General features: G+C 38.0%; 1 protein-coding gene across 12 annotated transcripts in view; it reads left to right on the top strand.

The window, feature by feature from the left end:
* LOC129762307 (complexin) overlaps positions 1 to 27,065 on the top strand; it is a 727,632-nt gene that overhangs the window by 547,684 nt on the left and 152,883 nt on the right. For 9 of the 12 annotated variants that reach the window (XM_055760463.1, XM_055760461.1, XM_055760471.1 and 6 more), the window contains exon 3: positions 20,926 to 20,937. The exons of the other annotated variants lie outside the window; for them this stretch is intronic. In XM_055760463.1, coding sequence (XP_055616438.1) covers positions 20,926 to 20,937 — 12 coding nt within the window. The remainder of the gene's footprint in view (positions 1 to 20,925; positions 20,938 to 27,065) is intronic. 12 annotated transcript variants of the gene reach the window in all.

The following is a 27,065-nucleotide window of genomic DNA, read 5'->3' as shown; positions in this document are numbered from 1 at the left end:
GCAATGCAGAATCGATAAACCGAACCAGAAGTTTCCTGAATTATCGGACTTCTCGTGGACGCTGTTCATCTCCTTAGGAGTGGCCCACTTTTGTAAGTGTTCACCACTTCTCGAAGCGCAATATACTTCCGGTCCGTCAGATCCAAGTCTACAAAAAGAACCAGTGCTTGAGCAGGCGTTAAGCACTTGTTGATATCTTCATTTAGTAAAGTTGAATTCCCAAAAATGTTTGCAGCAAAAGCTAGGTCTTCTGGGGCGTTATTAGAAACTGGTTCTGCTACTCGCTGTCTTTTTGTTTTGCTCGGGAAACTCTCCAAATCCTTGTGAGTACGTCCGCAGGTTGTTGTTTCAGTTGGTTTTTCGTTAATCTCTTCGGAACTGGGCAACAGAATTGGTGACTGCAGCCACATTTTATGTTTCTACATGAATAGTTTATTTTCCTCGATAACAATCATTCCACATTCCGTTGAGTTTAGAACAGTACGTGTGACATAAATTGTAGAAATTTAGATGAGTGATCATATAGCAGAAAACGCAACGAAAACGTTATTCTCACTACTTTTCACCAACTTTTCAAAAATTTGATGAATTAGCGCTGACATACAAATAATTGAATATATTTTAAAACTGCAGGAAGCTGCACCTGAGTCATATATGTCCTCAAAGAGCAGCACCTTTAAAACGACATCTAAAGTTTGAATTTTGATGTCATTTTTTTTTTATTTCTTTGCAAACTCAACTTCCCCTGTTTCTCAGGAGTCTTATTAGAACCACGCCACTTTTTCATTAAAATATTCTCTACTTACCTTGATAATTGCATTCTGTTTCAGTTGATTTGATTACAAACGATTTAACTTTTAAAATCGAGTTGAAGTCCGTTTGAAATTTAACAAAAACATTCGCATGCAACAATCTCGCCAGAGGTTGTCTGTTCACCAGCTTTTATTAGTATTTATGATGCTTTATCCAGCTATATATAAACATACATAAACAGGCTCTCCGACGATTGATTGCATTTGCGCCGCCAACTTGCAGACACTTAAAAACCGAACGGATTCACAACTCTGGCTTTTTGTTTAGCTCCGACAAGATCGGTTTGCGTCCAGTTCTTCGTCGATATTCGGTGCTACCGATAATCTTGTGTCGGGAAATGATGTTCGATACCGTTGATCTAGCCGGAAGCAGTAAAGTTTTGCGATCTTATGGATTGTTGCACCACGTTTGTGAAGTATTATTACATTACATCGCAAAATTTGCGTTGTTTCTTCTCTGGGAGTCATTTTACACTTCTGAATTCAGGTACAGTCACGAAATAACTCATGTAACAGTATTAGTGAACTCGAGGCTAATCTCTTTATCAACTGTCTGTTAATCGCCACATCCCAGATACACTAACCAGATACACAGACCACTGTGTGGTGTACAGTATGCAAAAAAAAGTTTATCCACCCCGAGTGAAAAATTAGTTTTTTTCCAAAAAACCACCACAAAATTGAAACACGGTTAATTGTTGTTCAGTTTATTATTATTTGTGTAAAAACAAAGACAATTCATGCGAGTTCAAAGCAAAAAATAAATTCTCTAGCTTTTGAGACATGATGTCGGAAAAAAAGTTAAAAAACGAAAAAAAGTATATCCATCTCTCTGGCTCACATAGTTTTAGTACTTCGTGTGACCCTCTTTGGCTTCAATAACTGCTCGACATCGTCGAGGCATCGACTCAACAACGTTAGCAATTATTTCCGGGGTAATTTTATCCTTGTTGGTTTTTGCTTATGGAGCCAAATTTTAAAATTGACCAGAGATGCTCGATCGGATTAAGGTCGGGAGACTGTGCTGGCCATTCCATAATATTAATACGCTTCAGGTCTCCGTCTTGTTGAAACGTACATCTGCGCCCCAACTTTTAGCTTTTGTGCAGACGCTGATAGTTTTCGGTTCAAAATGTCCAAATAAACCTCCCTGGTCATGATTCCATCGATGAACTCAAGTTCTCCAGCGCCGGATGTAGCCATAGATCCCCACATCATGATTCTACCTGCAGAAAAAAATCGAAACCGTACTCAGTTGGTTGAAAACTCAATGCCCCTTTTTCAAACCATCATCGGTTCGCCGCCATTTTCTTGCGATACCATCAGACCCAAATAGCATTACTTTCATCTCGTCTGACCAAATCACCTTATTCAAGTTCATCACTGGCCCATGAAATGTGGTCCTGGGTCCACTTCATTTTTTTTTATATTTTTCGCGGACAACCATGGCTTCTTGAGTGCTACTATGCTCTTAAGACCTTTCTTATGAAGACGATTTCGTACGAATTGTGATGTCAGTTGAATGGGAAACTCGCTTTCAATCTGTTTCGGCAATTTTCGGAACGGATAGTCCCCGGTCCAGCGCCGCCTTCTTCACGCCGCCGTATCTTTTTGAAGCTGGACAATATCGGCTGTATCACGGTAGCAGTTTTGTGATGTTCAATAATCAAATTTCGGATGCAGATAAAAATTTGTGCTTTTTGGACATTTTGCAACAAAGAACTTTTGAGCACGAAAACCTCAAGAGCACTAAATGGCTACTAGACACAATGTTTAGATTCGAGAAAGTTGCAGAACACACACTCAAGCTCTGTAAAACATACTAAAATCGTAGTATCCGTTTGGAGATGAATAAACTTTTTTTGCATAATTTTTTACCCTTTTTTATAATTCAGCATATGAAATCACAAGAAAAGATATAAAGTATTTTCGATGGTAACGAGATAAATAAACATAAATTGATAAATCATGGAGGAACACTCATCAAATTCACAGACATTCACCAGAAAAACCAAAAAATCGTAAATTGGTAGGAGGGTTTCAGAAGGTGTGCAAATTAATTATTCAAGTTTTATTCAAATTTCCAAAAACTTCGATCATGTCCGATCAATTTTGGCCCACAATATATATTTGACAGAATGTTGAATGACTAACGAAAAAGCATCCAATAAATCCAAAAGTTTGAGGTGATTAAGGTGATTTAAGGTTTGAGGGAATCCTCTGTGTTTGGATTCTCTTTTATTAATGTTCACCCAACCAAATAGCGTTATCATTTTCTGCCGTTTGTCTCCGAATTACTTCGAAATTAAATTATCAATTATCACTGATTTGTCGCCCATCACCTTCCCCAACTCGTTCTCGCCCAATTCCCGCTCGGCCCAAACTAAAGCTTAATAATTCTAGAAATGGTCTCCGTTTTCCATTTTCCGACTAGGCGACCTTCACCGAAGTAGAAATAACAAAAACAACAACAAAGTCAGAGTGTGCATAGAAAAGTTTTGCAATCACTCATAATACCGAACGGAGGGAGAGGAATCATTCGAAAAACGAGCAAATGACAGACTCCAGCCGCCTCGGACTGTGTGTATCTTTTGCCACAGTTTGCGATTAATTTGCGCACTCAAACGCCTACACCACGTTCGATACAATCGAGATTCTCCAAAATGGGTGCTCAAATTGAAAAAGTTTCCTCTGGTTTGTTTCTCTCTCTCCCCCTTGGATACCTCGAGTGACCCGCAAAAAGGGACCGCAAGTCTGGTTTGGGCGTGGGTTGATTAGGAGATCCCTTGAAGCATTTCCTCAGTTTTTTTTTGGGGAAGGAGGGGAAATGATAGGGGACAGAGAGAGGTAATCATAGAGATTGACAGTTTCCCAACTGTCTCGGCTAGGACCGACTGTCGGTGGGATGTCTTGTTTTCTTTGGATGTCTCCCAGCAAGAGCAAGAGGTGAGTGCTCACTGCGAATCTATTATAGATTATCTTCCGAATTAGGTAAGAACGATGGGAAAATTTCTGTCAGCTTATTCTGAGTGGGGTTATTTGTCTCCCCGCCCCGATGATGGCGATAAGATTGGGAGTCATTGGCCGGCGGATAAACTTCTCCAGTACCCATTTACTTTTCTATTTCTGTATCATCAGACCACTTTCGGTGTTTATTTCTTAGCAGTTGGATTCGTCCGCAGATCGTATCAACAAAGATTGATGAGCACTCATATCGGTCGTGATGTGAGGCGATTAGTGCAAGATTGGATCACCCGCCGTCTATTTGAGAAAATAAGGTGAGCACAGAAATAAGTTTACCTGACACAGTTTCTTGCCAACCCAAGAAATCAAGAAATCTTCAACCGTTCATGGATGACTAATGTTTGATTCAACCGCGGCGCTCGCGAGTATACAAAAATCAAATAACAAACCCAATAGCACGGTTTACAAAAAAAAATAAACAAATTTTTGAACAACCTAGTATAAGTTTCTTGTACATTCTGAATCAATCTCCCACCATTAATGCAAACGAATGATTGTTTATCAGCAGATGTAAATAAATTCCCCGCAAACGAGTGCTTATTGCAACCTGCAAACCCATTGACTCTAGAAGTTTGGTAAAGTTTTTGTTTACACCAAAACGGAGCTCGACTCAATAAATGGAATTTAGCAAATGCTCAAAGTTAACCCGACCGTATTTCACCACCGCATTGGTGCTGGATTTCACGTTGTTGGCAGGGAGATGATTACAATTGCAATATTCCGTTGCCGAAGCGTAGATACAGCTTCCACCACCGTTGTTGGTTGGCACAGCGCAAAACCAGCATTCCATCGACATTCTCTCGATGGATTCGCCCAAAGTGGGTAGCTTGAGTCAATGATGGAACATTTCAAAAGCAGCAGCAGCAGTTTCGAAGCGACAGCCAGTCAGGGGCAGAACAATAAAAAAAAACCCGAAAAAGAACGGGTAAAGTTATAATAATATAAAATACACCCGAACTTTCGAATCTGGTCTTGCCAGCGGTAAAAAACTATTCCACGTAAAAAGAAATGAAGTGCAGTCCGGGTGGGGGTGTAAAAGTTGCGATTTCGATGTAAGTGTGCTTTTTATTGAGAGCGTTCACCTACTTCCCAGTTTTCTCGATTTTATTTTCGGCGGAATTGATGGTTGATACACTCCCCATCGAGCAAAAAAATCTAGCAACAAACTTCGTTCGATAAACAAGAATGATTAACATTATACAGAAAAAGAAGAAATGCGGAGTGTAAACTAATAACTACTAAACTGAATGGAATCCCAGTGGAACCTAGACCCTTTGAAAGGATTCACCCAAAATTTAAAAAAAAAACAAAAAACAGTGATAACATTTATGGCTTTGGAATATATTTTAAACTGATTTACAATACATGAATACAGAACAAAAATGAACGAATAGATAAAATTAACTGAAAGATCTACAAATTTAACAATAAAAAAGAACAAATTGATAAAGTCAAAATTGGTTGACACATTCGAATAATATACTCATTGAAGTTTCTGATTATATGATGTTTCAGCTTACTTTCGAAGATATTTTCATTGGTAATTGCCTTCAAATTATTGGGAAGAAAGTTGAATTTCAACAGACCATAGCTCATAATGCGCTTGAAACCCAAGTTTGTATATGCTCTACTTCTCGTTAACTCCCTCGCGTTTCTCGTATTCGGAAGGTTCACTCGGGTCGAGAAATTTATGTTATGATGAAAAGTGCTATTGTGCAGAGTATTGTGTACAAACATAATTGTTTGAGTATCACGCTGTCCTAAAATAGGAATAATTCTCTGGCGTAAGCTAGTACAGAGCGAAACTAAATTTTGTTGAGAACAGATAATGTGTGAATCGGTCGATAGTTCGAAAGATCGCAGGTGTCTCCGGATTTAAACACTACACAATGGTCCAGGAGATGCATTTAAGTGGCAATTAGCACTTAAGGCTCGATAGTTATTCTCTAGGCGAAAACTATCTTCGACAAAGTTGTTACAGATAATAGAGCGCTCATTTTCATGTTGCCAAAAATAGGGTGACCAACATTTTCGATGAAATAAAAAATCTAACTTTCTTCTCTCTATAGATAGAGGTAAACATAGTTCAACAATGTTAATAGGCAAGATGTTAAAGTAATCATATGCAAGATGGCATGCATCACTCAAACTTCATGCAAGTTTTTATCAAAGCAAAGAAGAAAGTGTTACTCATACAGTGATCGTTCATTAATTAGGAGGAGGCAGCGATTATGCGAAGGCTATTCATTAAAAATAAAGCAACTTCATGATTTCATGTGTATTTTACCTCAAAATATCACGGAATCGAGAATATTTTCAACTTGTTTTTTCGTTTCTTCCCCATAAAGTTCATATTCAATGTAATCAATGACGATATATTTTTTTTTGTTTACCGATTCACATATACTTCATCTACCATTCCACCATTCACCTGGCGAACCAGCCCAGGAGGCTGAAAACCTCTCAAATAAAGAATTAAAAAAAATCCACCATTCATTAATCATTTTCAGTTGGACAGTTGAACTTCCTGCCAGAAGCTTATTGTCTTTCTTTGTTCGTTACAAACCATTTGAAGGTTATGAGTACATACAATAAACGGCTCTTTCTAGTGCTACTATTTAGAGTTCCAAAAGAGTTAAACTAACAGATTTCTGAACAATGAAAAAAATTACATTTAAAATAACCAAGTGTTCTGAACAATCACAGTCCTACGTCAAACTTCCGTCCGTGCCCCTAGTCTCAGACCCTTCTACTTTTTTATATGGATTCTTTCGAACATTCACATTTTCTTACTATGCAAATAACATTTACCATGATGTAAATGTAGACCATATAGGAATTCAATTTTCCGAATTTTCCGACCTTCTTTTTGGGATATGGAAAGAGACGAATACATCAAAATAAAGACAGTTCAAATCGGACCATCCCTTCCTCGGATTCTCCGTTTACTAACACACTTGGCCTTCCTGTTTTATTTATATAGATACAAAATTAGCTACAAAAAATGACTTTCCAATTTTCCATCCTTCCGAATGTTTTTCATAGCTTTTTGGGCACATAAACCTGACGCAGACTAAAACGCATCAAACCTGACAATGACTGTTTAAATCCGTTGCTCCGTTCTTGAGTTAAATCGTGAGAAACGAACACCATATCAATTTTGATCATATATAGCCATTCCATGACAAACCGATATAGTGGTTCTCAGATTTTCACGAAAAGTGGTAATTTTATTCTTTGTCCCAAAACATTAGACCCGTATTTTTTTTATTTGTTTTCATTAGGGTGATCATTTCCATTATAGGCTGGTCCGAAAAATCAGCTTTTTACTCTTTTTTTCAAAAATGAATTTTTCAAAAATTCATAACTTTAAAACTACTGAACCAATTTAGATGATCGATATACCAAACTATAGGCAATGAACCAATTCAAAATTCTTTTAAATATTATTACACTTGCAAAAAAATTGGATTTTGTTTTCATAATTATTGATTGTATTTGTTTTTATGGTTTTCATGGTCTACGGACCAAGGGAACTATGTTTGTTTATAATTTTTTCTGGAGAGCTGAGATTTTTCTACATAACATATCCAAAAATCAGGGAGGTATTTTTTTCCCGTTTTGAAGTTAGGATTTTTTAAAGTGCAACGATGGTCTAAAAAATTAAATTGTACCCATTATTCAGAATTATTAGCTTTTGAATTACTGAACTCTGAAAGGGAATGGGGGATGTCTTGTAGAGTCTTGTTTAAAAAATAAATCGAAATATGTTTAAACAGTTTTATGTAGGGAAGAGGAAGTAGAAAATTTTTGTTACGAAATATTTGAGCGACCCGTAGTTGAAAAATTCACAGTTTTGACTTTGAATTTTTCATAGGCGAAATGTTGATTTGCATGATAAAATAATCTATGCAAAATATAAGGTCTATCGGACTTCATTTTCAAGAGTCGCAGACGTCGAAGTTTGAGTTTTTTGAAAACCGAAAAATCACCCAAGGGAGTACATAAAATCGGGGGTTTAAATAAAAATTTTGATGCCGCATGTATGAAACGTCGAAATTTATTATTATCTTGAAACATTTTGTTCTGTCCGCGCTTAATTTGTTTTAAGATAATGAAAATTTTCACTTGAGAAGGCAACCCAGAGAATTTCGCGCTCATTACGCGAAGATTTAGGTCCACTAATTGGCTTGTAACTTTGGAACGGAGCATCGGACAAACCTGAGACAAAAACTACAGTAAAGTAGACATCCCAGGTGTTTTTTTTTTTAATTTTTTCAAGTTTCCATAGTATACTACCCCCTTAAGTGCTATAAGAGATGTGAATCTACTATAAATTAATGGAAAAACATTATTTCATGCAAAAATCTTCAGAATTTTAATAAATCCAATAAATCAAATTCCGAACTGTAGATGTTTGAACAAACAATTTTAATGCAAATACAGCAATAGTTCGCAAATTGGGATACAAGGACATGACAATTCTGGAACAACAATAAATAAAGACTTAACACCACTTGTAAACAAATGTTTATAAGCTCTTTCCTTGCAAAACGTAGGTCGCAGGCGCAAACCAACGAGAGCAGAATTGTTTTTTTTAGTCAGGTTTTCAACAAAAGCAACAATAACAAAACCTAAAAAACCTAAAAAACCTAAAAAACAGGTCGGACTCGATTATAAATGATTCGATTATGTACAATGCTAAACTTCATTATATAAAGTTTGAAAAAAAATTGTCTTATGTTTCAAATATGTCTTATTTCAAGATAAAAAGTAATATTTAAACGTAAAGGTGAAAGAAAACTGGCTATTATAAGTAAAATGGACTGAAACTCGTGATATTTGAAGATTCTAGTTGTAAGATGTGATGTTAGTGATGTCTTTACCTGATCGAAACTGCCATTCCATGCCAAACCGATAAAGTGGTTCTCAGATTTTCATGAAATTTAGTAGTTTTGTTCTTTATCACAAAATTTTAGACCCTTATTTTTTATTTTTTCATGAGGGTGCCCATTTTCATCTTAGGGTGGCTCGAGAAATTATATTTCCCCCCTAACATCATAATTTTTGAGCTAGTGAATCGATTCAGTAGATCGACATATCAAATCAGAGCGAATTAGCTGGTCTTCTTTAAAAAAAATTACACTGGCAAAAAAATTGGATTTCCCATGTTCATATTTTCAGTCCACTGAGCTACAGCAAGCTAAACATCTTAACTTTGGAAAATAATAACTCAAAAACGAAAAAAAATACATCTCTGATTTTTTGATATCTTACGTAAAATCTCCTCAGCTTTCAAGAAAAACAAACCTTTAAAACTTTGCCAAACCGTTGTGAACCATGTTTAAATTGCATTTTTGCTGTTCAGAATTTGAGACAAAAGTGTTCGGAATTTGAGTCAGTGACAAAAAATAGTGTTCGGAGTTTGAGACAAATGTAATTAAATATATTTTTTAGTTTATCACCATTTGTAATTATATTGTAGACAAATTTTAAAAAAAAGCTCTATTGTATCCGAAAATCAAATTAATTTTGCGAAAAAGTACCACTTTGAGTTCTGAGACTCTGTTTAATGGCCAACAAAATTTAAAAATTCGGAATTTGAGACAAAACGATTTCTTCCTGATTGTTATTTTCTTTCTTCCTAATATTTGAAAATTATAGTTGACAACCTTGGTTCTGGCATTGTCATGCTGTAAAACTATCTTGTCGTGTATTTTCTCCATTCCAGTTGGTTTTCCGTCAGCGTTCTGTTCCAACGTAGTAATTGAAGTCGATACCGTAATAGTTTCCAATTGTATGTCTTGAATTATTGACGTAGGACTACGTCTTTCAGTAAGCATGCCAAATCAGAAAACATGTCACGGTTTTATGAAATAAAGTTAATGTGTAATGTATCAACTGCACTTTTGTATAAAAAATGCAATGAAACTACCCGCAAATAGCGTTTTTCCGATACAATTTTGACATTTTCCATCCGATGAAAATATCGTTTGTTTACACTTCAGTCAAATGAATGTTATTAAGTTCTGAAGCTGAAAAACACCAACATAAAGCCAACAGTACGACTTTCGCCACGTATTTCAAATCCGGAAAGTCACACTTGTAGGGTTTGACTCCTAGAAGAATGTCTCGATTGATAAACTTCATTTAAGATAATACACAATAATCTCCGCGATAATGAAATAACGCCGGGACCAGATAGTTCCGCATAAGAATTATCTCATATCTCTTGGGGCCATGTCCTGGGGACGCAACCTCCGTTCTGTCCACCACAACAGTTACGCTTGGTTATTTGTTTTATCCGCTTTTAATCCACGGAAGCAATCAGAGTGCTGGTAAACGCTACCGAGCATTCCAGCGGGACTGAACTAACTGATGTACATATAATGCAAGAGTCCCTCACAAGGAGCGCCAATAGGGATGATGGGAATAATATTAAATGAACAAATCCCTGGGAACCGCATCGATAGCGCAGCAAGCAATGATTTGAAAAATTCACTCCGTTGCAGCCCACTCCCACCCACTTTGGGCGCCTTGAGAGGATGCCACACGTTTGATGTCTCTCGCGTTTCGAATCAATCAATTGTGACGATTGCGGTGGAAGGGGTAACATCGTGGAGTGGGGAGGGTCTATTGAGTTTGTTCGACGGAAAGAAACATCCCGCGGGATAAACTTTGTACATGGTGTAGTTTCGTTTGGCAGGCGGTCGGGGAGAAATAGACAAAGTTTTTGCTTCGTCGCGCCGAGCTGCATCCACTCTCATCCTCACCCATCCTCACCCGTCCGGGTCTGAAATCGAATCAGTAAAATGATTCCGAACGCTAAGTTTCCTTTGGGCGATCAATTTTGCGGGATTCGATCGATTTCTGGCACATTAGTGTTTTTGTCCTGGTGGTGTTGTGCGATGGCGATGGCGAAGGAGTTGATGGAGATGGTAAAATGTTTTGCCTCAAGCACCGGCACCGTCGCTAAGAAACGGCTGCAATTTGGGTGGATGGGAAGGAAAACGGCATCATAATCAATTTATGAAACAATCCGATCGATTTCAATTAGACCAACGCTGATTGGCTTCTGGCAAAAGGGCTGATGGGAGAAAATTGGATTTGATTGCTTCTTGAACGTTTCTCGATTATGGTCGAAACGCGGTGGATTCGCTTACGGTTGAAGGATAATACAATGTGTCACACAATTGTACACATTCTGGAATTGGTTCAATTCAAAGTGTTCGTTTAATTTGATTATTGTTCGCTCTCGTAACGTATTCTATTAAAACTGCATATACATCACTCCATCGTTCCACAATAGTTTCTTCACTCACGATCCGTGCCTCGCCAAGGACACTATACTGCCAAGGGCATAGAAACACACATCACGTTTGCGCTGCCTCCATCTGATACATAGACTTTCAATTGTTTCCCATTATTCAGTTCCCCCCTCCGCAGTGATCCTCCCATCCGCGAGAAAAGAAAGCGCCACCACCAACTTTGTAACTCTTAAGAAAGCAATTTAAGTTTCCTGCAGCACCGACCCTCCTCCTGTCGCTCGGCGCTCATGTTCGTGTGCAGCAGGGACGAACGCGATGACATACGCCAGATCACTCAAGTTCGTTTCACTTGTGTTCGGTGGGAAATAGCAAACCCTCCGAGCCCGCCCCCGCCCACATGCTAACAAAGACCTGCGAAAGCCGGAGGGTGATCAAAAAAATATCCACAGAAATGCATCAACCATTGGATGATGGCATCTTCCGGAACATTCCTCCGGATGAATGGATGGGATGGCGTGTATCCTTGCGTGGAAGAGCAAAGGCGGAAATCTAAATTGTTCGGGAATGGCAGGAAGCACGCTTGATAGGGAAGATGATGTGAGTGCATTCGCTGCCACGACGTGCTTCGCTAAAAGCTTTCCGCTGTTGCCGAAGGTTCTATTTTCTATTTTTTTCTATTTTTTTTTTGCTTTCAAGCGACGACTTCCAAAACGGCAATGGTGGGACAATCAATTAGCATCAATTTCTTCGAGTGATTTCTTCAAGGGGGCAGACCCGGGGGATGTTCACCATGTGTACAACCACCGCCAGAAACCGCGACCTCCCCGCACCTAGATGGGTGGTTTGGGGCAATTATACCGGATTGTCACAGCTAATGCCACCCGGGATGCATATCCTAGTGCGACGGGGCGTGAAGCGCAAATTTCCTTCTTAATTATTCAAATCGAAGCCCTGCTTCGGCCGGAGTTCCCGCTGTCGCGAGGGACACTGGCGAAAAAGAAGGTTCGCTGCAATGACATAATTGAATTTTTATTAGCGTAATTGAATTTTCACTACCCTCTGGAGGTTTCGTGAATGCCGCAGTCCATCCCACTGCTACGCCGGCTAGATGAGAGCGTGTGTGTATTCGCAGGATCCGACATTGCGCCGGCCGAAACCGTTGAATGTGCGTTGAAGTCGTACACAATGCTGAGAGGAGCACGATGCGGATTTAAACAATGACTTTTAATTTGAAAAGTCGAGATGGAAAACTCATCACCGAGTTTTTATTTCGAATGACGTTGGGTAGGGATGATTTTCGCAAAAGAAATGAAACAAAAATGAAGAGCACGTTTGATTATGTCTGGCGAAACCAGTAACGACAACAAGACTATGATGAATTTTACTCATTTCATATAAAGTTTCGAATACAGTGATAGACATTCGTTTAGCCGCACTTGAAAAAAAACTTGAAACACTTACAAAACAACTAGGAATGTTCTGTTTATCGGGATACTTATTTGCTGTAGTGATAGCATATTTAAGACATACATTTAGCCGCAGGGCATAAAAACCAAGTTTTCGCATACTCTCCAAGCCTATCTGTGTTTTTTTGGAAAAATACTTGGGAATGTTCAATTTACAAGATAAATATTAGATGTGCAACGTAGGAAGTAGAATTTAAAAGAATGGCGAAAGGTATTCTATTGACGGGAGAGGGGCGGAAAATAATAGAGATATTAAGTGAACAAAAGTTTTCTAATCGCTCGATCGTAACAAAAATTGGTCTATCTGAGAAAGTGGTACGGAATTTCTTTAAATAGTGCCAGAAATATGGGATATAATGACCAACAAATGGAAAAACCAAAGTTACTTTGCGTCTTAAAGGTCGAGTAAGACACGAAGTAACCAGGAAACGATGTCCTGCTGATACATTAAGGCAGAATCGGTTGTTCCAGTAACGAAGAGGCATATTGCGCGCATTTTGAATGAGTCACCAAACATCATGTGGAAGAAACTTCGAGGGAAACCGAAACTGACCGCCACCCATAAGCAGAACCATCTCATTTTCGCCCTGCAATACATGGAATGGAAGCTAAAATGGAGAAATGTTGTGTTTTCCAGCGAAAATAGTTCAATTTGGATGGTCCGGACTGTTACAGTTGCTATTGGTACAATTTAAGTCAACGGCATGCCGTGAGATCGAAGCGAAACTTCGGTGGCGGAAGTTTGACAGTGTGGGGAGCCGTTTCCTATCACAGCAAGCTTCTCATTTGTTTCATTTTCACCCGAATGAACTTCGAAAAGTATCTTCAATTACTGGAGGACGTTTTGATTGGCCATATTAAAAATAACGCTACCGAGGATGTCATTTTTTCAGCAGGATTATGCATAGATCCACGTTTCCAAATAATCGAAGGCATGGTTTGCCGACAAGGAATGTCCTTGTCCTTCTTGAATAGAAGTCCATGTCCAGTCTCAAGACAGTAATTCAGGAATGTTGGGCTATAATCAATATGGCAACACTTTATCAGCTGCCTGACTCGATGCCAAATCGAGTTTTCAAAGTGATCCGAAATGGAGTTGGACAGACTAAATATTAGCTACCAATTGGACTCGAAATTTGCAGCACAAATTTTCTTTTATTGAAATTTTAGAATGCGGCTAAACGAATGTCCACCCTGATTCCACATATTTGAATTACTTAGAAAACAAAAAGTGAGTTTATACTTTTTTTTAAATGAATTCGATGAAAATAAGCAGTAATCGTCTTTCATGAGCAAAACTGTACAAAGAATTGACTTATTTTTAAAAATATTGAGGAAAAATAGGGTGCGGCTAAACGAATGTCTACCATTGTAGAAGAACTGAGTTGACATTTAACGTTCCGTTCATACTCAATCAAACATCGATACTAGTAATATTTTATATGTGACTTGTACAAGCCACACCTAAAAGGATGCAAAATTTTATCACTGAACAAATCTTGTATCGGGACGTCAAGGAATCGTCCCCTTTTTCGTTGATCATAATGTATTAGAACATGACATCATTTCTTAAATTGTTCTTTCGGTTCCATTATCTTTGTCTTGGAAATGGTTTTAGGACTGAATTAGAATCAGAGAAATCATGACGAAAAAAACACTCTGATTTTTGGATATGTTATGTAAAAAAGTGAAAGGGTCTGAGCCTAGGGGCACGGACGGAAGTTTGACGTAGGACTGTGATTGTTCAGAACACTTGGTTATTATAAATGTAATTCTTTTCATTGTTCAGAAATCTGTTAGTTTAACTCTTTTGAAACTCTTAATAGTAGCCCTGAAAAGGGCCGTTTATTGTATGTACTCATAACCTTCAAACGGTTTGTACCGAACAAAGAAAGACAATAAGCTTCTGGCAGGAAGTTCAACTGTCTAACTAAAAATGATTAATGAATATCAGTAGGACACATAACGGGGTGAAATGGTAGATGAAGTATATGTGAATGGGTAAACAAAAAAATTATATCGTCATTGATTGCATTGAAAATGAAATTTATGGGGAAGAAACGAAAAAACATGTTGAAAATAATCACGATATTGTGATATTTTGACGTAGAATACAAATGAAATCATGAAGTTGCTTTATTTTTAATGAATAGCTATGGTATTGTGATTTCTTTCCATTGTCTTATTCTTATTATTAGGCATCGAGAGCAGTAGCTTTTTCGGTGAAATAATGTTCGTTTGCAGACAATCGCAATCAAATCGTATTGGTTATACTGCTCAATCTATCATAGAAGGAATTGAGTCATTGGGAATTATGAATATGAGTCATGAAGATTATTGATATTTCATTTCGTTTCATTTTTGCGATGCGATGTAATGCCGATCTCAATAAATCCTCGCATGATAATCGCTGACTCCTCCTTATTAATGAACAATCACTGTATGGGTGACACATTCCTCTTTCCTTTTATGAAATCTTGCATGAAGTTTGAATGATGCATAAAATCTTGCATCTGATTAATTTAACATCTTGCTGATTTGTTAGATAGAACGAATTATTGCACGCAATTTTGTGTTACATACAACATTCATGGGAACGAAGTTGGAAGAAAGAATTCATAATACATGATTTACCTTCGCATCCGCTCGCAAAACATACCTCCTTTATTTGTTAAATTTATTACTTGTTTTATTATTTCCACTATTGATGTATCAGGCGAAAAAATGTTGGAATTGCCGTCTAATGGTATATATTATAACATATATCGTAAAAATGATTCTGCGTAATAAGCATTTGAAAACTCTTAATAAACGTTACATTTTTCGTAGAAATCAAAGACTTAGTCCTACGTCAATAACTCAGTTTTCAAGAAAAATATAAAAATATATAGCGCCCTCTACTATGTAACCATGTAAACCAGTGTTGAAAAAAATCATCTTCGTTTAGCTCAAAAGCATATATTTTCGAGCTAGGTTGCATCGAAAACCTATATACTCCAAACGAAAATCAAAATGACAGATCCAAGCAACCAGTGAATATGAGCAAATGAACTTTTGTTGATCAATATGTTTTGATGTTTATTTTTCCACCCAATGTCATTTTCATCTTGATTATTCAGAATGCCAGAACAGAATTTCATTTTAGCCAAATGAATATCAGCTGTTGTTTACTTTTAACCAGATGTAACTGTGTGCGGCTGGTTTTTATGTAGAATCCGACCTACATAAAAACCAGCCGCACACAGCACACAGTACTGATGCTTAAGTCCTTCCAAATCAACGCAGGCAACAAGAAGATTATGATATGTTGTAATCCATTTGACCATCGAGTCTAGGAGCAATTGTTATTCAATTGCAATACGGTGTTTAGGGATCGTTCGCAATGCCGTTGTTACCGTCTCGCCAAACAAAATTCTGCGCGATTTCTTGCAAAGATCGTTTCATCGAGCTCTGGCGTTTTTGTTCTCTAAATGATCCAGCCTGACTAATTTTATTTTATTTTTGAATTTTGGCTCAAAATCAATGCCAGAACGAATATCGTTTCGAATGTGAGAAATATCAATTTGTTGCTTTTGATATTCAAAGTATAAATAACAGCGAAGTTATGAACCCCACTCAATGGCGCATTCATTAATTATAGCAAATTTGTTCATGCATCAGCGATATGAACAAAATGAACTCGTTTGTTATTGTCATCAATATAATGAGGGCAGTGTGTTTCGAGCTGAAAAAAAAAGTCATTTACACTGAAATAAAAACATATTCGTTACTCGTGAATATTTGTTGATATTCTAAGACACTGATGTAAACTATAAAAGACAAATACAATCAATAATTACGAGAACAAGGTATAATTTTTTGAAAGTGAAATATATTTTCTAGCTCATTGGTTTCAAATTTATCGATCATCTAAATCGTTCTAGTAGTTCAAAAGTTATGAGTTTTTAAAAAAAGTCATTTTTGGAAAAAAATGAAAAAAAAATTGATCTTTCGGACCATTCGGGAAATCGCTGACCATCAGGGAAAACAATAGAAATGGCATCAACAGTTTCGTAAAAATTTTCATCTCTTGCTATAATATTCAAGTGCCTAAATCCAAAATCTGAGCGCAATATAATAAAATCTGATTTTTACTACTTTTCAACGCTTGGAATATTGACGTTTTTTACATTTTTTGGAATGAAAGTACATTACTTTGAAACGCTCTGCAGCTTCAATGATAGCTTGGATTTTAAGCTACGTGCAAAATTTAGATAAAACATAAGCTTTCAAGTGAACACTATCAGCCGTAGCGTTAAACTTTAATGAGGAAAGCGAAGGCATTTTTTTCCTTTTTTTAATATTGAAATTTTATACAGGATTTCATTAAATCAAAACCATAATAATCCATTGATGAAAAAAATCGTATCACAGTAATTTGTAGCGTATAAAATATGAATGCCCTGGCTAGGTAAGGGCGTAAAAAGTGTCCCCAAACCAAATCATTAGTTGTAAGAAATTTTTACGGTTTATTTGATGATTTGATTTGATTTAAACGGGATGTATGTACGCGTGAGTAAATAAGAGAGAGAGAGAGAGAGAGAGAGAGAGAGAGAGAGAGATAGTTTGAGAGAAAATTCATTCGATTTTGCTGTGCTCTCGCCATTAGAGAGCAGTCGAGTTCATTTACCAATTCAGTATCTATTGGCAATCGCTTTTTTATTGTTGTGTGTGTTGTGTAAATTGAAGCAGAATGAAAGCCTGCACTGGTAAAAAAATAAAAATAGCTAACGAAGGACGTGTATTTCAGGGAAAATTGTCCGGAATATTTTTTTTACGTGCATAAATCATGGTTTATTTGATTTGTAATGAAGCTGCTGCTGTTTCGAAGGTTCAATCTGAAACAAAAATATGAGTTGAAATATGCGTAAAAAATGGACAAGTATATTACAATAGGATTCGAGGATGTCTTGAAGGATATCGTCCAAATCATCAATCAACTCGCACACATTGGATCATCGTGAGTTCCAAGCTTCTTTTCTTCATTCTTTCTTTCCACTCGAAAACAAACTCTAATTCAAACAACAAATGGGAAATTTTCATTTTCACCATTTTCCCTTTTCTGACCATGTTTCAGTTATGAAAGAAGTGAAATCAAAGTCGAGGAATAAAATCAATGATAGTCAGTCACTATCAGCGACTATCTCTAACATTCAAGCTGATTTAGATAAAATGGCTCAAAAAACTAGTTCGAGTGAAATCGAAACTCCAAAAAAGGGACATCCGAGGTCGATACGGGTGCACAATGTTATCCATGTTGTTCATGAACAAGTTCAACGCAATCCTCTTCGGAAACAAAAGTGTTCATCAGTCGAAATCAATTGAATAAATTAATTAATCGATGTATGAGTCATTTATTGACGCCCAGATTGAATCAAATATGTTAGGAACGATGAAAAAAAAACTCCTAGAAAGATTGAAAAACGAGACTAGCAACAATCCTACCAGACTTCATCTCCGCGCATGATAGGCCATTTGTCAATCCATAGGATCGTTCACAGTTCTCATTGGAATTACCAATCGTCGAAAACGATTGGTCTTAGTGTTTTCGACTCTGCGTGAAGAAGGGATGGTCGAATAATTGTACCAAAAATGTTAATTCTGGATACTTTTATACATTCAATAAATGTTTTAGGTTTTTATCTCATTTTGTTATCGAGTTATGAACTGGAACTCAACTCAGAAATTATCTGGGCAGAGATAGAACCATTTACCGATCCATCCAGCTCTTTATTCGGAACGAAACTCAAAATTCTTAATAAGCTTTAAGTTTTTATTTTTTTTGCAGAATGATACTAACATAATTTAATCAGCAATTTAGCATATTCTAATTTAATATATTTTCAAATTATTTTTCCAAATTTGCCGTATTTTTTAACACTTCAAAAATTCATCCAGTCTTCATTCGTATACATTTTGCTTAAATTGCACAAAATTTGACATTCGCTATTGCGAAAAACAAGACATACAGAATTTATTTTGTTTTCGGGCAAAATTCTCACAATGTACAGGCCCAACTCATAATCGTGTATTTTCTCGCTATTTGACACGCAAAAATTCGACTATGATTTCATTGACATAACATTTTTTTTCGCTCGAATAACCCGAATAAACATACAACACTCTGTCGAAACAATTAGGGACCCATTGCATGACGGACCGCAACCGGAGCAAGCCTCCTCACGATCTAAAATTAATTTCGCGTCCCGGTTTTAATGTTTCTAAATTGCAATACCCGAACCCGAAACCCCGAGTGTTTGCGAAATGAGGCAAACGCCCAAAATTGCATCCATTTAGAAACGCCGGTCGATAGCTTTTTTTTTGTTCTGTTTGTTTAGTACCCAGTGAGAACCATATGGCAGCAGCTGTCATCGTAATGACAGAAACTTTTCACGTTGCAACATTTTCGCCGTCTCATGCGGATTAAATTAAATGTTACTGCCGGGTGGGTTTTTTTTATTTCGTTTCGTTTCACTCGGAGCAATTTCCGAAATGAGAAAGTTTTCAACGACTGTTACGTACTTTTGCTGGATTTGGAACACCGCTCGGGGCTGCTGGAGTAATCAACAGTACCACATACAAACCCATATTATCGCAAAGGGTTTATCGAGCGATGGTTTAGAAAGTCGATACGAGCATCGGATGAATTACTGTTCTTATGCTGGCTTATTTTTATCACCATTGTTATGATGGTGCTTCCACAAAAACTAGCCGTCTGCTTTTCAAAGCGACGAAATTCACCAAGCGTGACATCTAGATTTAATTAACGGAACCTGGAGCTGACTGGAGTGGCGTCACGTTTCGCCCTGATGACAGCAAACAATGGCACACATTTATTCCCATTAGCTTTGAAGCCCTTCTGCTGGCGCACAGTTCAACCATGAGAGGGATCCCTCCTTTACCAAGCGATGAACTGATCCCCTCGAGGACACCGTGTGACGTCATGATATCGCCTATCCCGTTCCCCCTTTTGTTTTTTGGGGTCGACTGCACGTGTGGAAGAGCTCCAATAAATTTTCCCAGCCCATTTATATTCACTCTCGCTCGTCATTCGACTACTACCTTATCCGCATGGATACCAGACATCCTGACGGTGTTTACTCTAACCCACAACACGGCCGGAAATGGTTCGGTTTGCAGACGCCGGGGGGATTGTTGTTATGATACCTTAGAGTTGGACAACAATCCTCGGGCAAGCGAAAACCCTCCTCTCGGTGGCTCGTAATAAAATTTGAAACGATTACCATGCTTAATGCGATATATCTGCTGTTTGTTTAGGTACATATAATTCACAGAGACGGGTATACACGTATACAATACTGTTGGCAGTTAGCGATAAGTCACTTTTAAATAATGATTATTTTTGATATCGTGCTTATCAAGGCACACAGTTTATTTAATTTGTGTCGATCTAAGGTAAGGATATGTTTTACTACTTTATCACCAGTTTTTATTCACACGGTTTTCTAGCTTTTCTAGCCCGTTTTTAAGACGTTACTGCACCAATCAAATTATTCAATACTGCTTAGATTTCTCACGATTCACACCCCCACCGATCGAGATGCATTCATTTGATTACCATTTTAGTTTAGTTAATACTTCAACAATCGTGTAATGCTTTCACGTAGCTCTTAGTCTATCACTTCACATCTTCGGGAAAACTAAACTAATTTCTCTAATTTCCATCTATCGAATTCACTTCAGCTTCAGCGGTTCTGCTCTCGACACTTGCAAAAAAAAAACAAACCCTCACACATCCCACACCGAATCACGCTAATGTTACGCTTGTTAGTTCGCGAAGTTCGCTACTAGAGAAAAACATTACATAACAGCGTCGAGAAACATAATAGAAGCAAACACATACACATTCCGAAATAAAACAAACCATCTACTCTCACGACTGATCACAATTTTTTATCAATACTTTATACTAAAGCAAATCTTCAAGTACTAACGATCTTTTCTTCTCTTCTCTTCCTCCTTCTCTGATTTTAATTTTTTCTTCGGTGTAACTTCTTTTTTTTTCTCATTTGTTTTTCTTTTCTCGATTATTATTCTCCCATTCAATTTTCCCTTCATTGATTTTTCTTGAATTTTCCCTTGGTTCGTTTTGTGTTGTATTTGTGCTGTTCTCTACACACTCACATCGACGTGTTTTCTGTGTCGTGTGTGTTCGTTCTCTTCACTCGTTCAATGTACCAATCCGCGCGTGAACTTGTCTTCCGTTGTTTCGATTATCGTTCTTTGTTTGGTTTCGTTTTTTTTTCTTTGGTTCCGTTCCATTGTTTTGATCTTTACACCATCCTAATTTTATAGGAGCTGCTGGAGGTAAGTGTTTCCTCTTTTAGCTATGTGATGATTTGTTATCGTTGTTGTTTATTTCTGCAGCTGGTTGATGTTGTGCCAATGATATCTGTCTACATATTTCGATACCTTCAAAGTTCCCGGCTTGGTGTTTATGGGTGAAGAAAGAAAGGGTTCATGAATTCGTTATCTCTAGGTTTTACGGATATGGCTCACAAAGTGGCTGAATAGATTGCGCTGGGAACATTGTATATACGGGCTTTAAAGCTCGCACGACCGGAATGTTTTTTCCGTAAACCTTTTCTGATTGTGGAATAACTGCTCATGTTTACCATTTCTACATGCAGTAGTTTTCACGCCCAAAATCAACTTATTTTTATTTAGAATTTCACATCACGTACGCCGATGACGGTGAGTGTACAATACGAAAACGACCCAATTCTCATAGAGCATCCTATCCCTGTTATTGTACCACCAACGTCCCTAGTGGTAACGAGTCAAACCTCCTTCTCCCAAAAAAAACTTCCTAAGCCCCGGTAAATGTACAAAATGCTCTCCGTCATCGTGTGGGGAACTAACAATTATAGGTACGTGAAGTCACAAACCATCCGAAAGCAATTAATTTTTATGGCCATGTAAACCCACTAGGTTTCGACGTCGCTAATGGTCTCCTCCTTCCCGGCGCAACTTCACCACCACCCCTCGAGTTTGGCACACCGGCGAGGGAACAATAATAATAAAAGCAGAAAAATCGAGTTAAGCACCCGAATACACATCCGTTGCCACGAAGTTCATTCCTCGGAAAATACGTGCCGGGAATGTGTTGACTATGTGTGTTCTGAGTACAAAACATCTTCCCGTTCGGCGAAATTTGTGGTCGCCAGCGAATGTTCATTCTTTATTCAAACCCTGGTCCCTTCGCCGATAGCAAAAGCTCCGCATTCCAACCGTCCCATTGCAGGCTTATTTTGTGATGCAATACGATGGGACCGGTCGAATTAACCCCGGACGCCAGATCCGGGGTATGCAGATTACGAAGCTATGTGTCCCATAGTCAACGTAATCAAACTTTCACACCAAATGCTTTGCTTCGATTAGTGCGTCTGATCCCGCGGCAACGACATGTCATCCGGCGTATCCTTCGGGTGACACCACGGGGAAGCAATGATCACCTACCCCGCCGAATGTAAATTTCATAACTTACATAAATTAAGACGTTTATTGCTATATTACTGCTTCGCAGCTACGCATAAATTGTGCTCTACTCTTGCGGTGCTTCCATCCGACGGAGCTCCCGCCGGATATGGTTGTGCCTGCGCCCTGGATACACCAGCCAGCGCTTCTCCGATCGAAAGCGAGTGGTTTATGAATTTTCAATGGTGATTCATCATCATCTCTCGGAGCGAATAAGACGTCTGTGTGGCGAATCCACTGGGATTGTGTGCGGTTGTTGTTGCCGCTTCCGCTACACGGAACAGCATGCGTTGCGAGGGATACCATTGCTTGATGTCCCTTTCCGGTAAATCGTCGGTCGATACCACCGGTACAATTGCGCACCGCTCGCCTGCCACGACGACTCTGATTATGGCGTTATGATAATTGATAAGGAAATTAATATAGTTTAGATTAATTGAATCGCGGGGAATTCATACACTTGAGCTCCCCGACGGATACCAGCTGCTGCAAATCCCCGGCGTGAAAATCCTCCGCTCATATGTGTTCGGTTCAATGCGTGGCCAGCGGTGGTTCAATTATTCAACGTCATGCATCCGTCACAATTTTCCGTATGTCTGGACAGTGTTCAACGGCACGTTTCTGGCGGATTTTTGGTCAATACGGTTTTAACATTATTGTTTCAATCTCAGGGATCGATTCAGAAACATACGTTCAATTTAACGAACCAGCTCATTTGTGCGGTTCAACGGATCTTTTAAAAAAAAGTTTGGATATTCAAAGGGGGTTGTGTCCCATTCACCCGAAACACGTTTACCCGAAGCACATCTACCCGAACGTAATGCATACCCGAATGTAACAAATACCCGAATGCAACATATACTTGAATGGACATTTACCCGAATGAACATTTACCCGAATGCAACTTTTACCCGAATGCGACATTTACCCGAATGGGATGTTTACCCGAATGAAGAACGAAAAATTCCGACAAATCAGTTTATGAGTTTTGTCGAATCTGCTGTTAGGAAGATACGAAGTAAACTGAGAAATTGCAATGAGAAAATTCGAAAAAGATGTTGAAGACTTCGCTGTGTTATTTTTAGAAATTAGTGTAGGCACAATTGACATGCTGTCTTCTTTCCTTTCCGTATTGCACTTTAGACCAAGAGATCATTCAGAAATGAGCATGGGTTATGAAATTTTCCGAAAATTAAACAGGTAACTTTAACATAAATTTTTTTAATGAAAATGTGAAAAGAATAGATAAGAAAAAATGGTACTTACGTATTTGCCGCCGTAGCGCAATTTTTATCATGAGTTTATTATTTCGTGATGAAATTTATTTTGAGATCAATGTCATGGGGGCGAAGTCCCCATTTAACGAGGATAAGGAATCGAGGCGGCACCAAGCCGCCGAGGTGACGCAATCCGAGTAGGCCGCCGACCCGCCGTCGGAAGCGGCAAACCTGTGTTCCATTGCCCGGTTTGTTTGATACATAGGAGACGATCCTTTAGTCAGATCGGGCTGCATACATTTACCTGGTGCATTACGTTTGCCCGGTTAATTATGCATGTCATGCATTTTGATTGCCTAGTTGCAAACGTGATACACCATCGTAAACGGCCTGCGTCATCCATAAGAATGGATGGACTTAATAATACGTATAAAACTGCATTCTTTCACTTTTCATTATTTTGAAAAGGATTTTACTCAATGCCAGTATTACTCGAATTGTACTTCCCACGAAAAATACTTTTTGAATGGAAATGAAAGTATGAGACAAATATGATCTTTATATAACACTGATCAGAATTAAATATACAAATACAAATACAAATATAGTAAAATTTGTGTATTATTTGAATATATCCTTCTTTTGGGTAAGTGTCGCTTTCGAGTAGATGTTACTTCCGGGTAATTGTTACATTAGGGTAACTGTCGCATTCGGGTAAATGTTACATTCGGGTAATTGTTGTATTCGGGTAAATGTAGCATTCGGGTAAGTGTCAATTCGGGTAGATGTTACATTCGGTTAGCTGTCGTTTTCAGTTATTTGTTACATTCGGGTGAGTGGAATTCGGGTGATTGTCTTTCGGGTAACTGTCATTCGGGTGAGTGGGTTTCGGGTAAATGTGATACAATCTCAAAGGGTGTCCCACATCAAATTGTATCACGGAAAAAACCTTGTAGAAAGTTACCTAGTTGGCCGACCCTTTTCAAACTTTCAAACAATAAAATATGGGCCTTAAGGCAGTATTCTAACCTAGAAATTTGAAATAAATAAAAAATTTTCCTTCGTATTTTTGTAGTTTAGGCATTCGAGAATATACCCTAGACAGAACTTATCCAAAATCCTATTGTTTACCGAGTTAGAGCCATTTTAGTGATACGGTATCTCATCTAGTACGGCCATAACAATGATTGAAGTTCGCGTTTTTCTCGAAACTAGATTTTTCAAACTGGCGTACACGATATCTCAAGTTCTACTGAACCGATTCATGTCGAATTCATATGAATACAATCTGCATGTATCTCTCTATCGCATGGATCTCTAAAAATGATATTTTTTAAATTTTACTATTTTAAAAAAATAGGGGAACATAAGAAAAAAACGTTTTAAACCGCATTTTGTTTTTCAAACGGCCACCATTTTATCAAAAAAGATGTTTTTGACGAGGTTCATGCGATAGTGGCATCTCTACTGATTCAGAATCTGTTCGATATTTTTGTTTCAGATAACCAGAAAGGCTGGAGTCGTGTACGTCATGGCACAACTTTTTTTTTGAGCCCCCTCACTACATCAGCTCTTAACTATTCTAGTTATGAATAGTTTTTCTCCATTTAATTTTTGTTTTATTGTTAAAAGATAAATGAGCTAATAATGATATAATGGATAGCAAATATATTATTTTTATTATTTTTATGGAGGTCAAAAGAAGGTCCGAAATTCGAGTCTCTACACTAGAATACTCCCTTATTTCTGGCGCGCTGGCTGGGTTCATGTCCTTAGGCACAAAAGTGACCCCGTTGCCTCCCACCATTCCAGGACTTTCTTTGAGTAGTGACACGAAGCTAGATCCGGCCAGAAGATCGTAGGGCCCTCGTGTTGCTTCAACAGAGGAAGCAGACGCTTCTGTAGACACTCCTTGAGGTAGATCTGCCCGTTTACAGTTCCGGTAGTCACGAATGGCGCACTCCTTTTGCCACATGAGCAAATCATGTACAGGCAAAACTTTTGTTGTGCGGGGGATAGGGACCGCACAAAAAATAACAATAAAAAATCGTACAAAACTTCATCAGTAGCTTCAAAAAATCGTGTTCGGTTCAAAATTTGATAAATTTTTTTTTTGTGCAGTAGGTAGGGACCGCATAAACATAGTTTCCCCAAGAAAATAACTCAAATTTTCGTCGTTGACCGTTCGATTTCCTTTTATTTCCCTGCTTTGGGACAGTTTGCCTTTTCGGTTGCGCGTGGCTATGTTGTACTTTCAGTTGCATGTCGAAACTTGTTGCTACACTGTGATTCACAACTATAGAACCACACATTTTTTCTAAGTTTCCAGAGATATGTAAGAAATCGGTTGAATTTAAATATATAGTGTAGGATATAATAACTATCTTCTTTTAAAAGACTGGCAATTTGAACTTGATTGTTGTGTTCAGGCGCGAAACATTCAAAAAACTAAAATTTCAGTGTTTCCTATCTACAGAACCAGATGGAAGAACTCTAACTCCTTTACAAAATTTCACATGAATTACAAACAGTTTCTAATTCATAGGTCATCTTACATTCTAAATCAGTTCAAATAACCCATTCGGGTTAGTTTCGACCAAGCTGCGCCATGTTGTAATATGTATCCCATTCTAGGCAGAGGATACAGCCCGTTTAAGTTCTTCAGATCACTCATACTGCTTGTAAGCTGCATCTACTATTAATACGATCACTACTCATAATTTCTTGACCGGATTTTAATTTGGTAAAGAAGCTGACCAGTCCAGAATATGAAGCCCCTATTCATTAAACCGTGTCCTGACCTTTCGGATTTTATGAATTGAAGCCAAATTACCCAATTATCACGGTGTTTCTGATGCAAAAACAGTAGTAAATGATTCTGAAGTACCTCATTGCACTTCTGACATTCGTGTTGATGAAAAGCTAGCTGAACAAGGCCGTTGTGAAACTATTTTGATCAACCATCATACTGCCGCCTGTTAAGTTACGAGTCGAAAAATTACATGACACGTTCCGTAAGTCCTTCCATTATGAAGAAATTCTGTTCAAGTTGAATTTCTTTTAATCAGAAAAGATCTCATGAAATAGTGAAATCTTCAGCATTGGCTTCCACATTAGTTTTTGGAACCACTGCTTTGGAGATGGGATTTTTATGGTTTGGGGAGAATTTTATCAAAAAGGCTCGATTTAGGTAGTTTACCAACAACACGAACGAACAGTCAGAAGTGCAACGAAGTGCTTTAAAATCAATTACTGCTGTTTTTACATAAAAAACAATGTGATAATTGGGTAGTTTGGCATCAATTAATAATAAAATAATAATAATGAAATCATGGCATGGTTTGAAGAATAGGGGCTTCAGATTCTGGACTCGTCAGCTTGTTTCACAAATCAAAACCATATCAAGAAATTATGAGGAGTGATCGTACGAATAGTAGCTGCAGCTTACATGCAGTATGAGTGATTTAAAGAGCTTTAACAAGCAGTATACTCAACAAGATACAGACTACAACATGGCGCAACTTGGTCTGAACTACCCCGAATGGGTTATTTGAACTGATTGACAACTAAAGATGACCTACGAGTTAGAGACTTTTTGTAATTCATGTGAAATTGACGAAATCGCACAAAAACAGGTTTTCCTGTATTTCTTGGCAAACTTTGAAAGTTTCTGCTTCCTCACTTCATCCGGAACATCAAACATGTGCTGGGCCCCGGAAGCTGCCGGGAGTCCACCTTGAC

This window comes from Toxorhynchites rutilus, chromosome 1 (assembly GCF_029784135.1).
Source record: "Toxorhynchites rutilus septentrionalis strain SRP chromosome 1, ASM2978413v1, whole genome shotgun sequence".
NCBI lineage: Eukaryota > Metazoa > Arthropoda > Insecta > Diptera > Culicidae > Toxorhynchites > Toxorhynchites rutilus.
The sequence above is the reverse complement of the archived record's forward strand: the minus strand, read 5'-3'. Positions and strand labels throughout refer to the sequence as shown.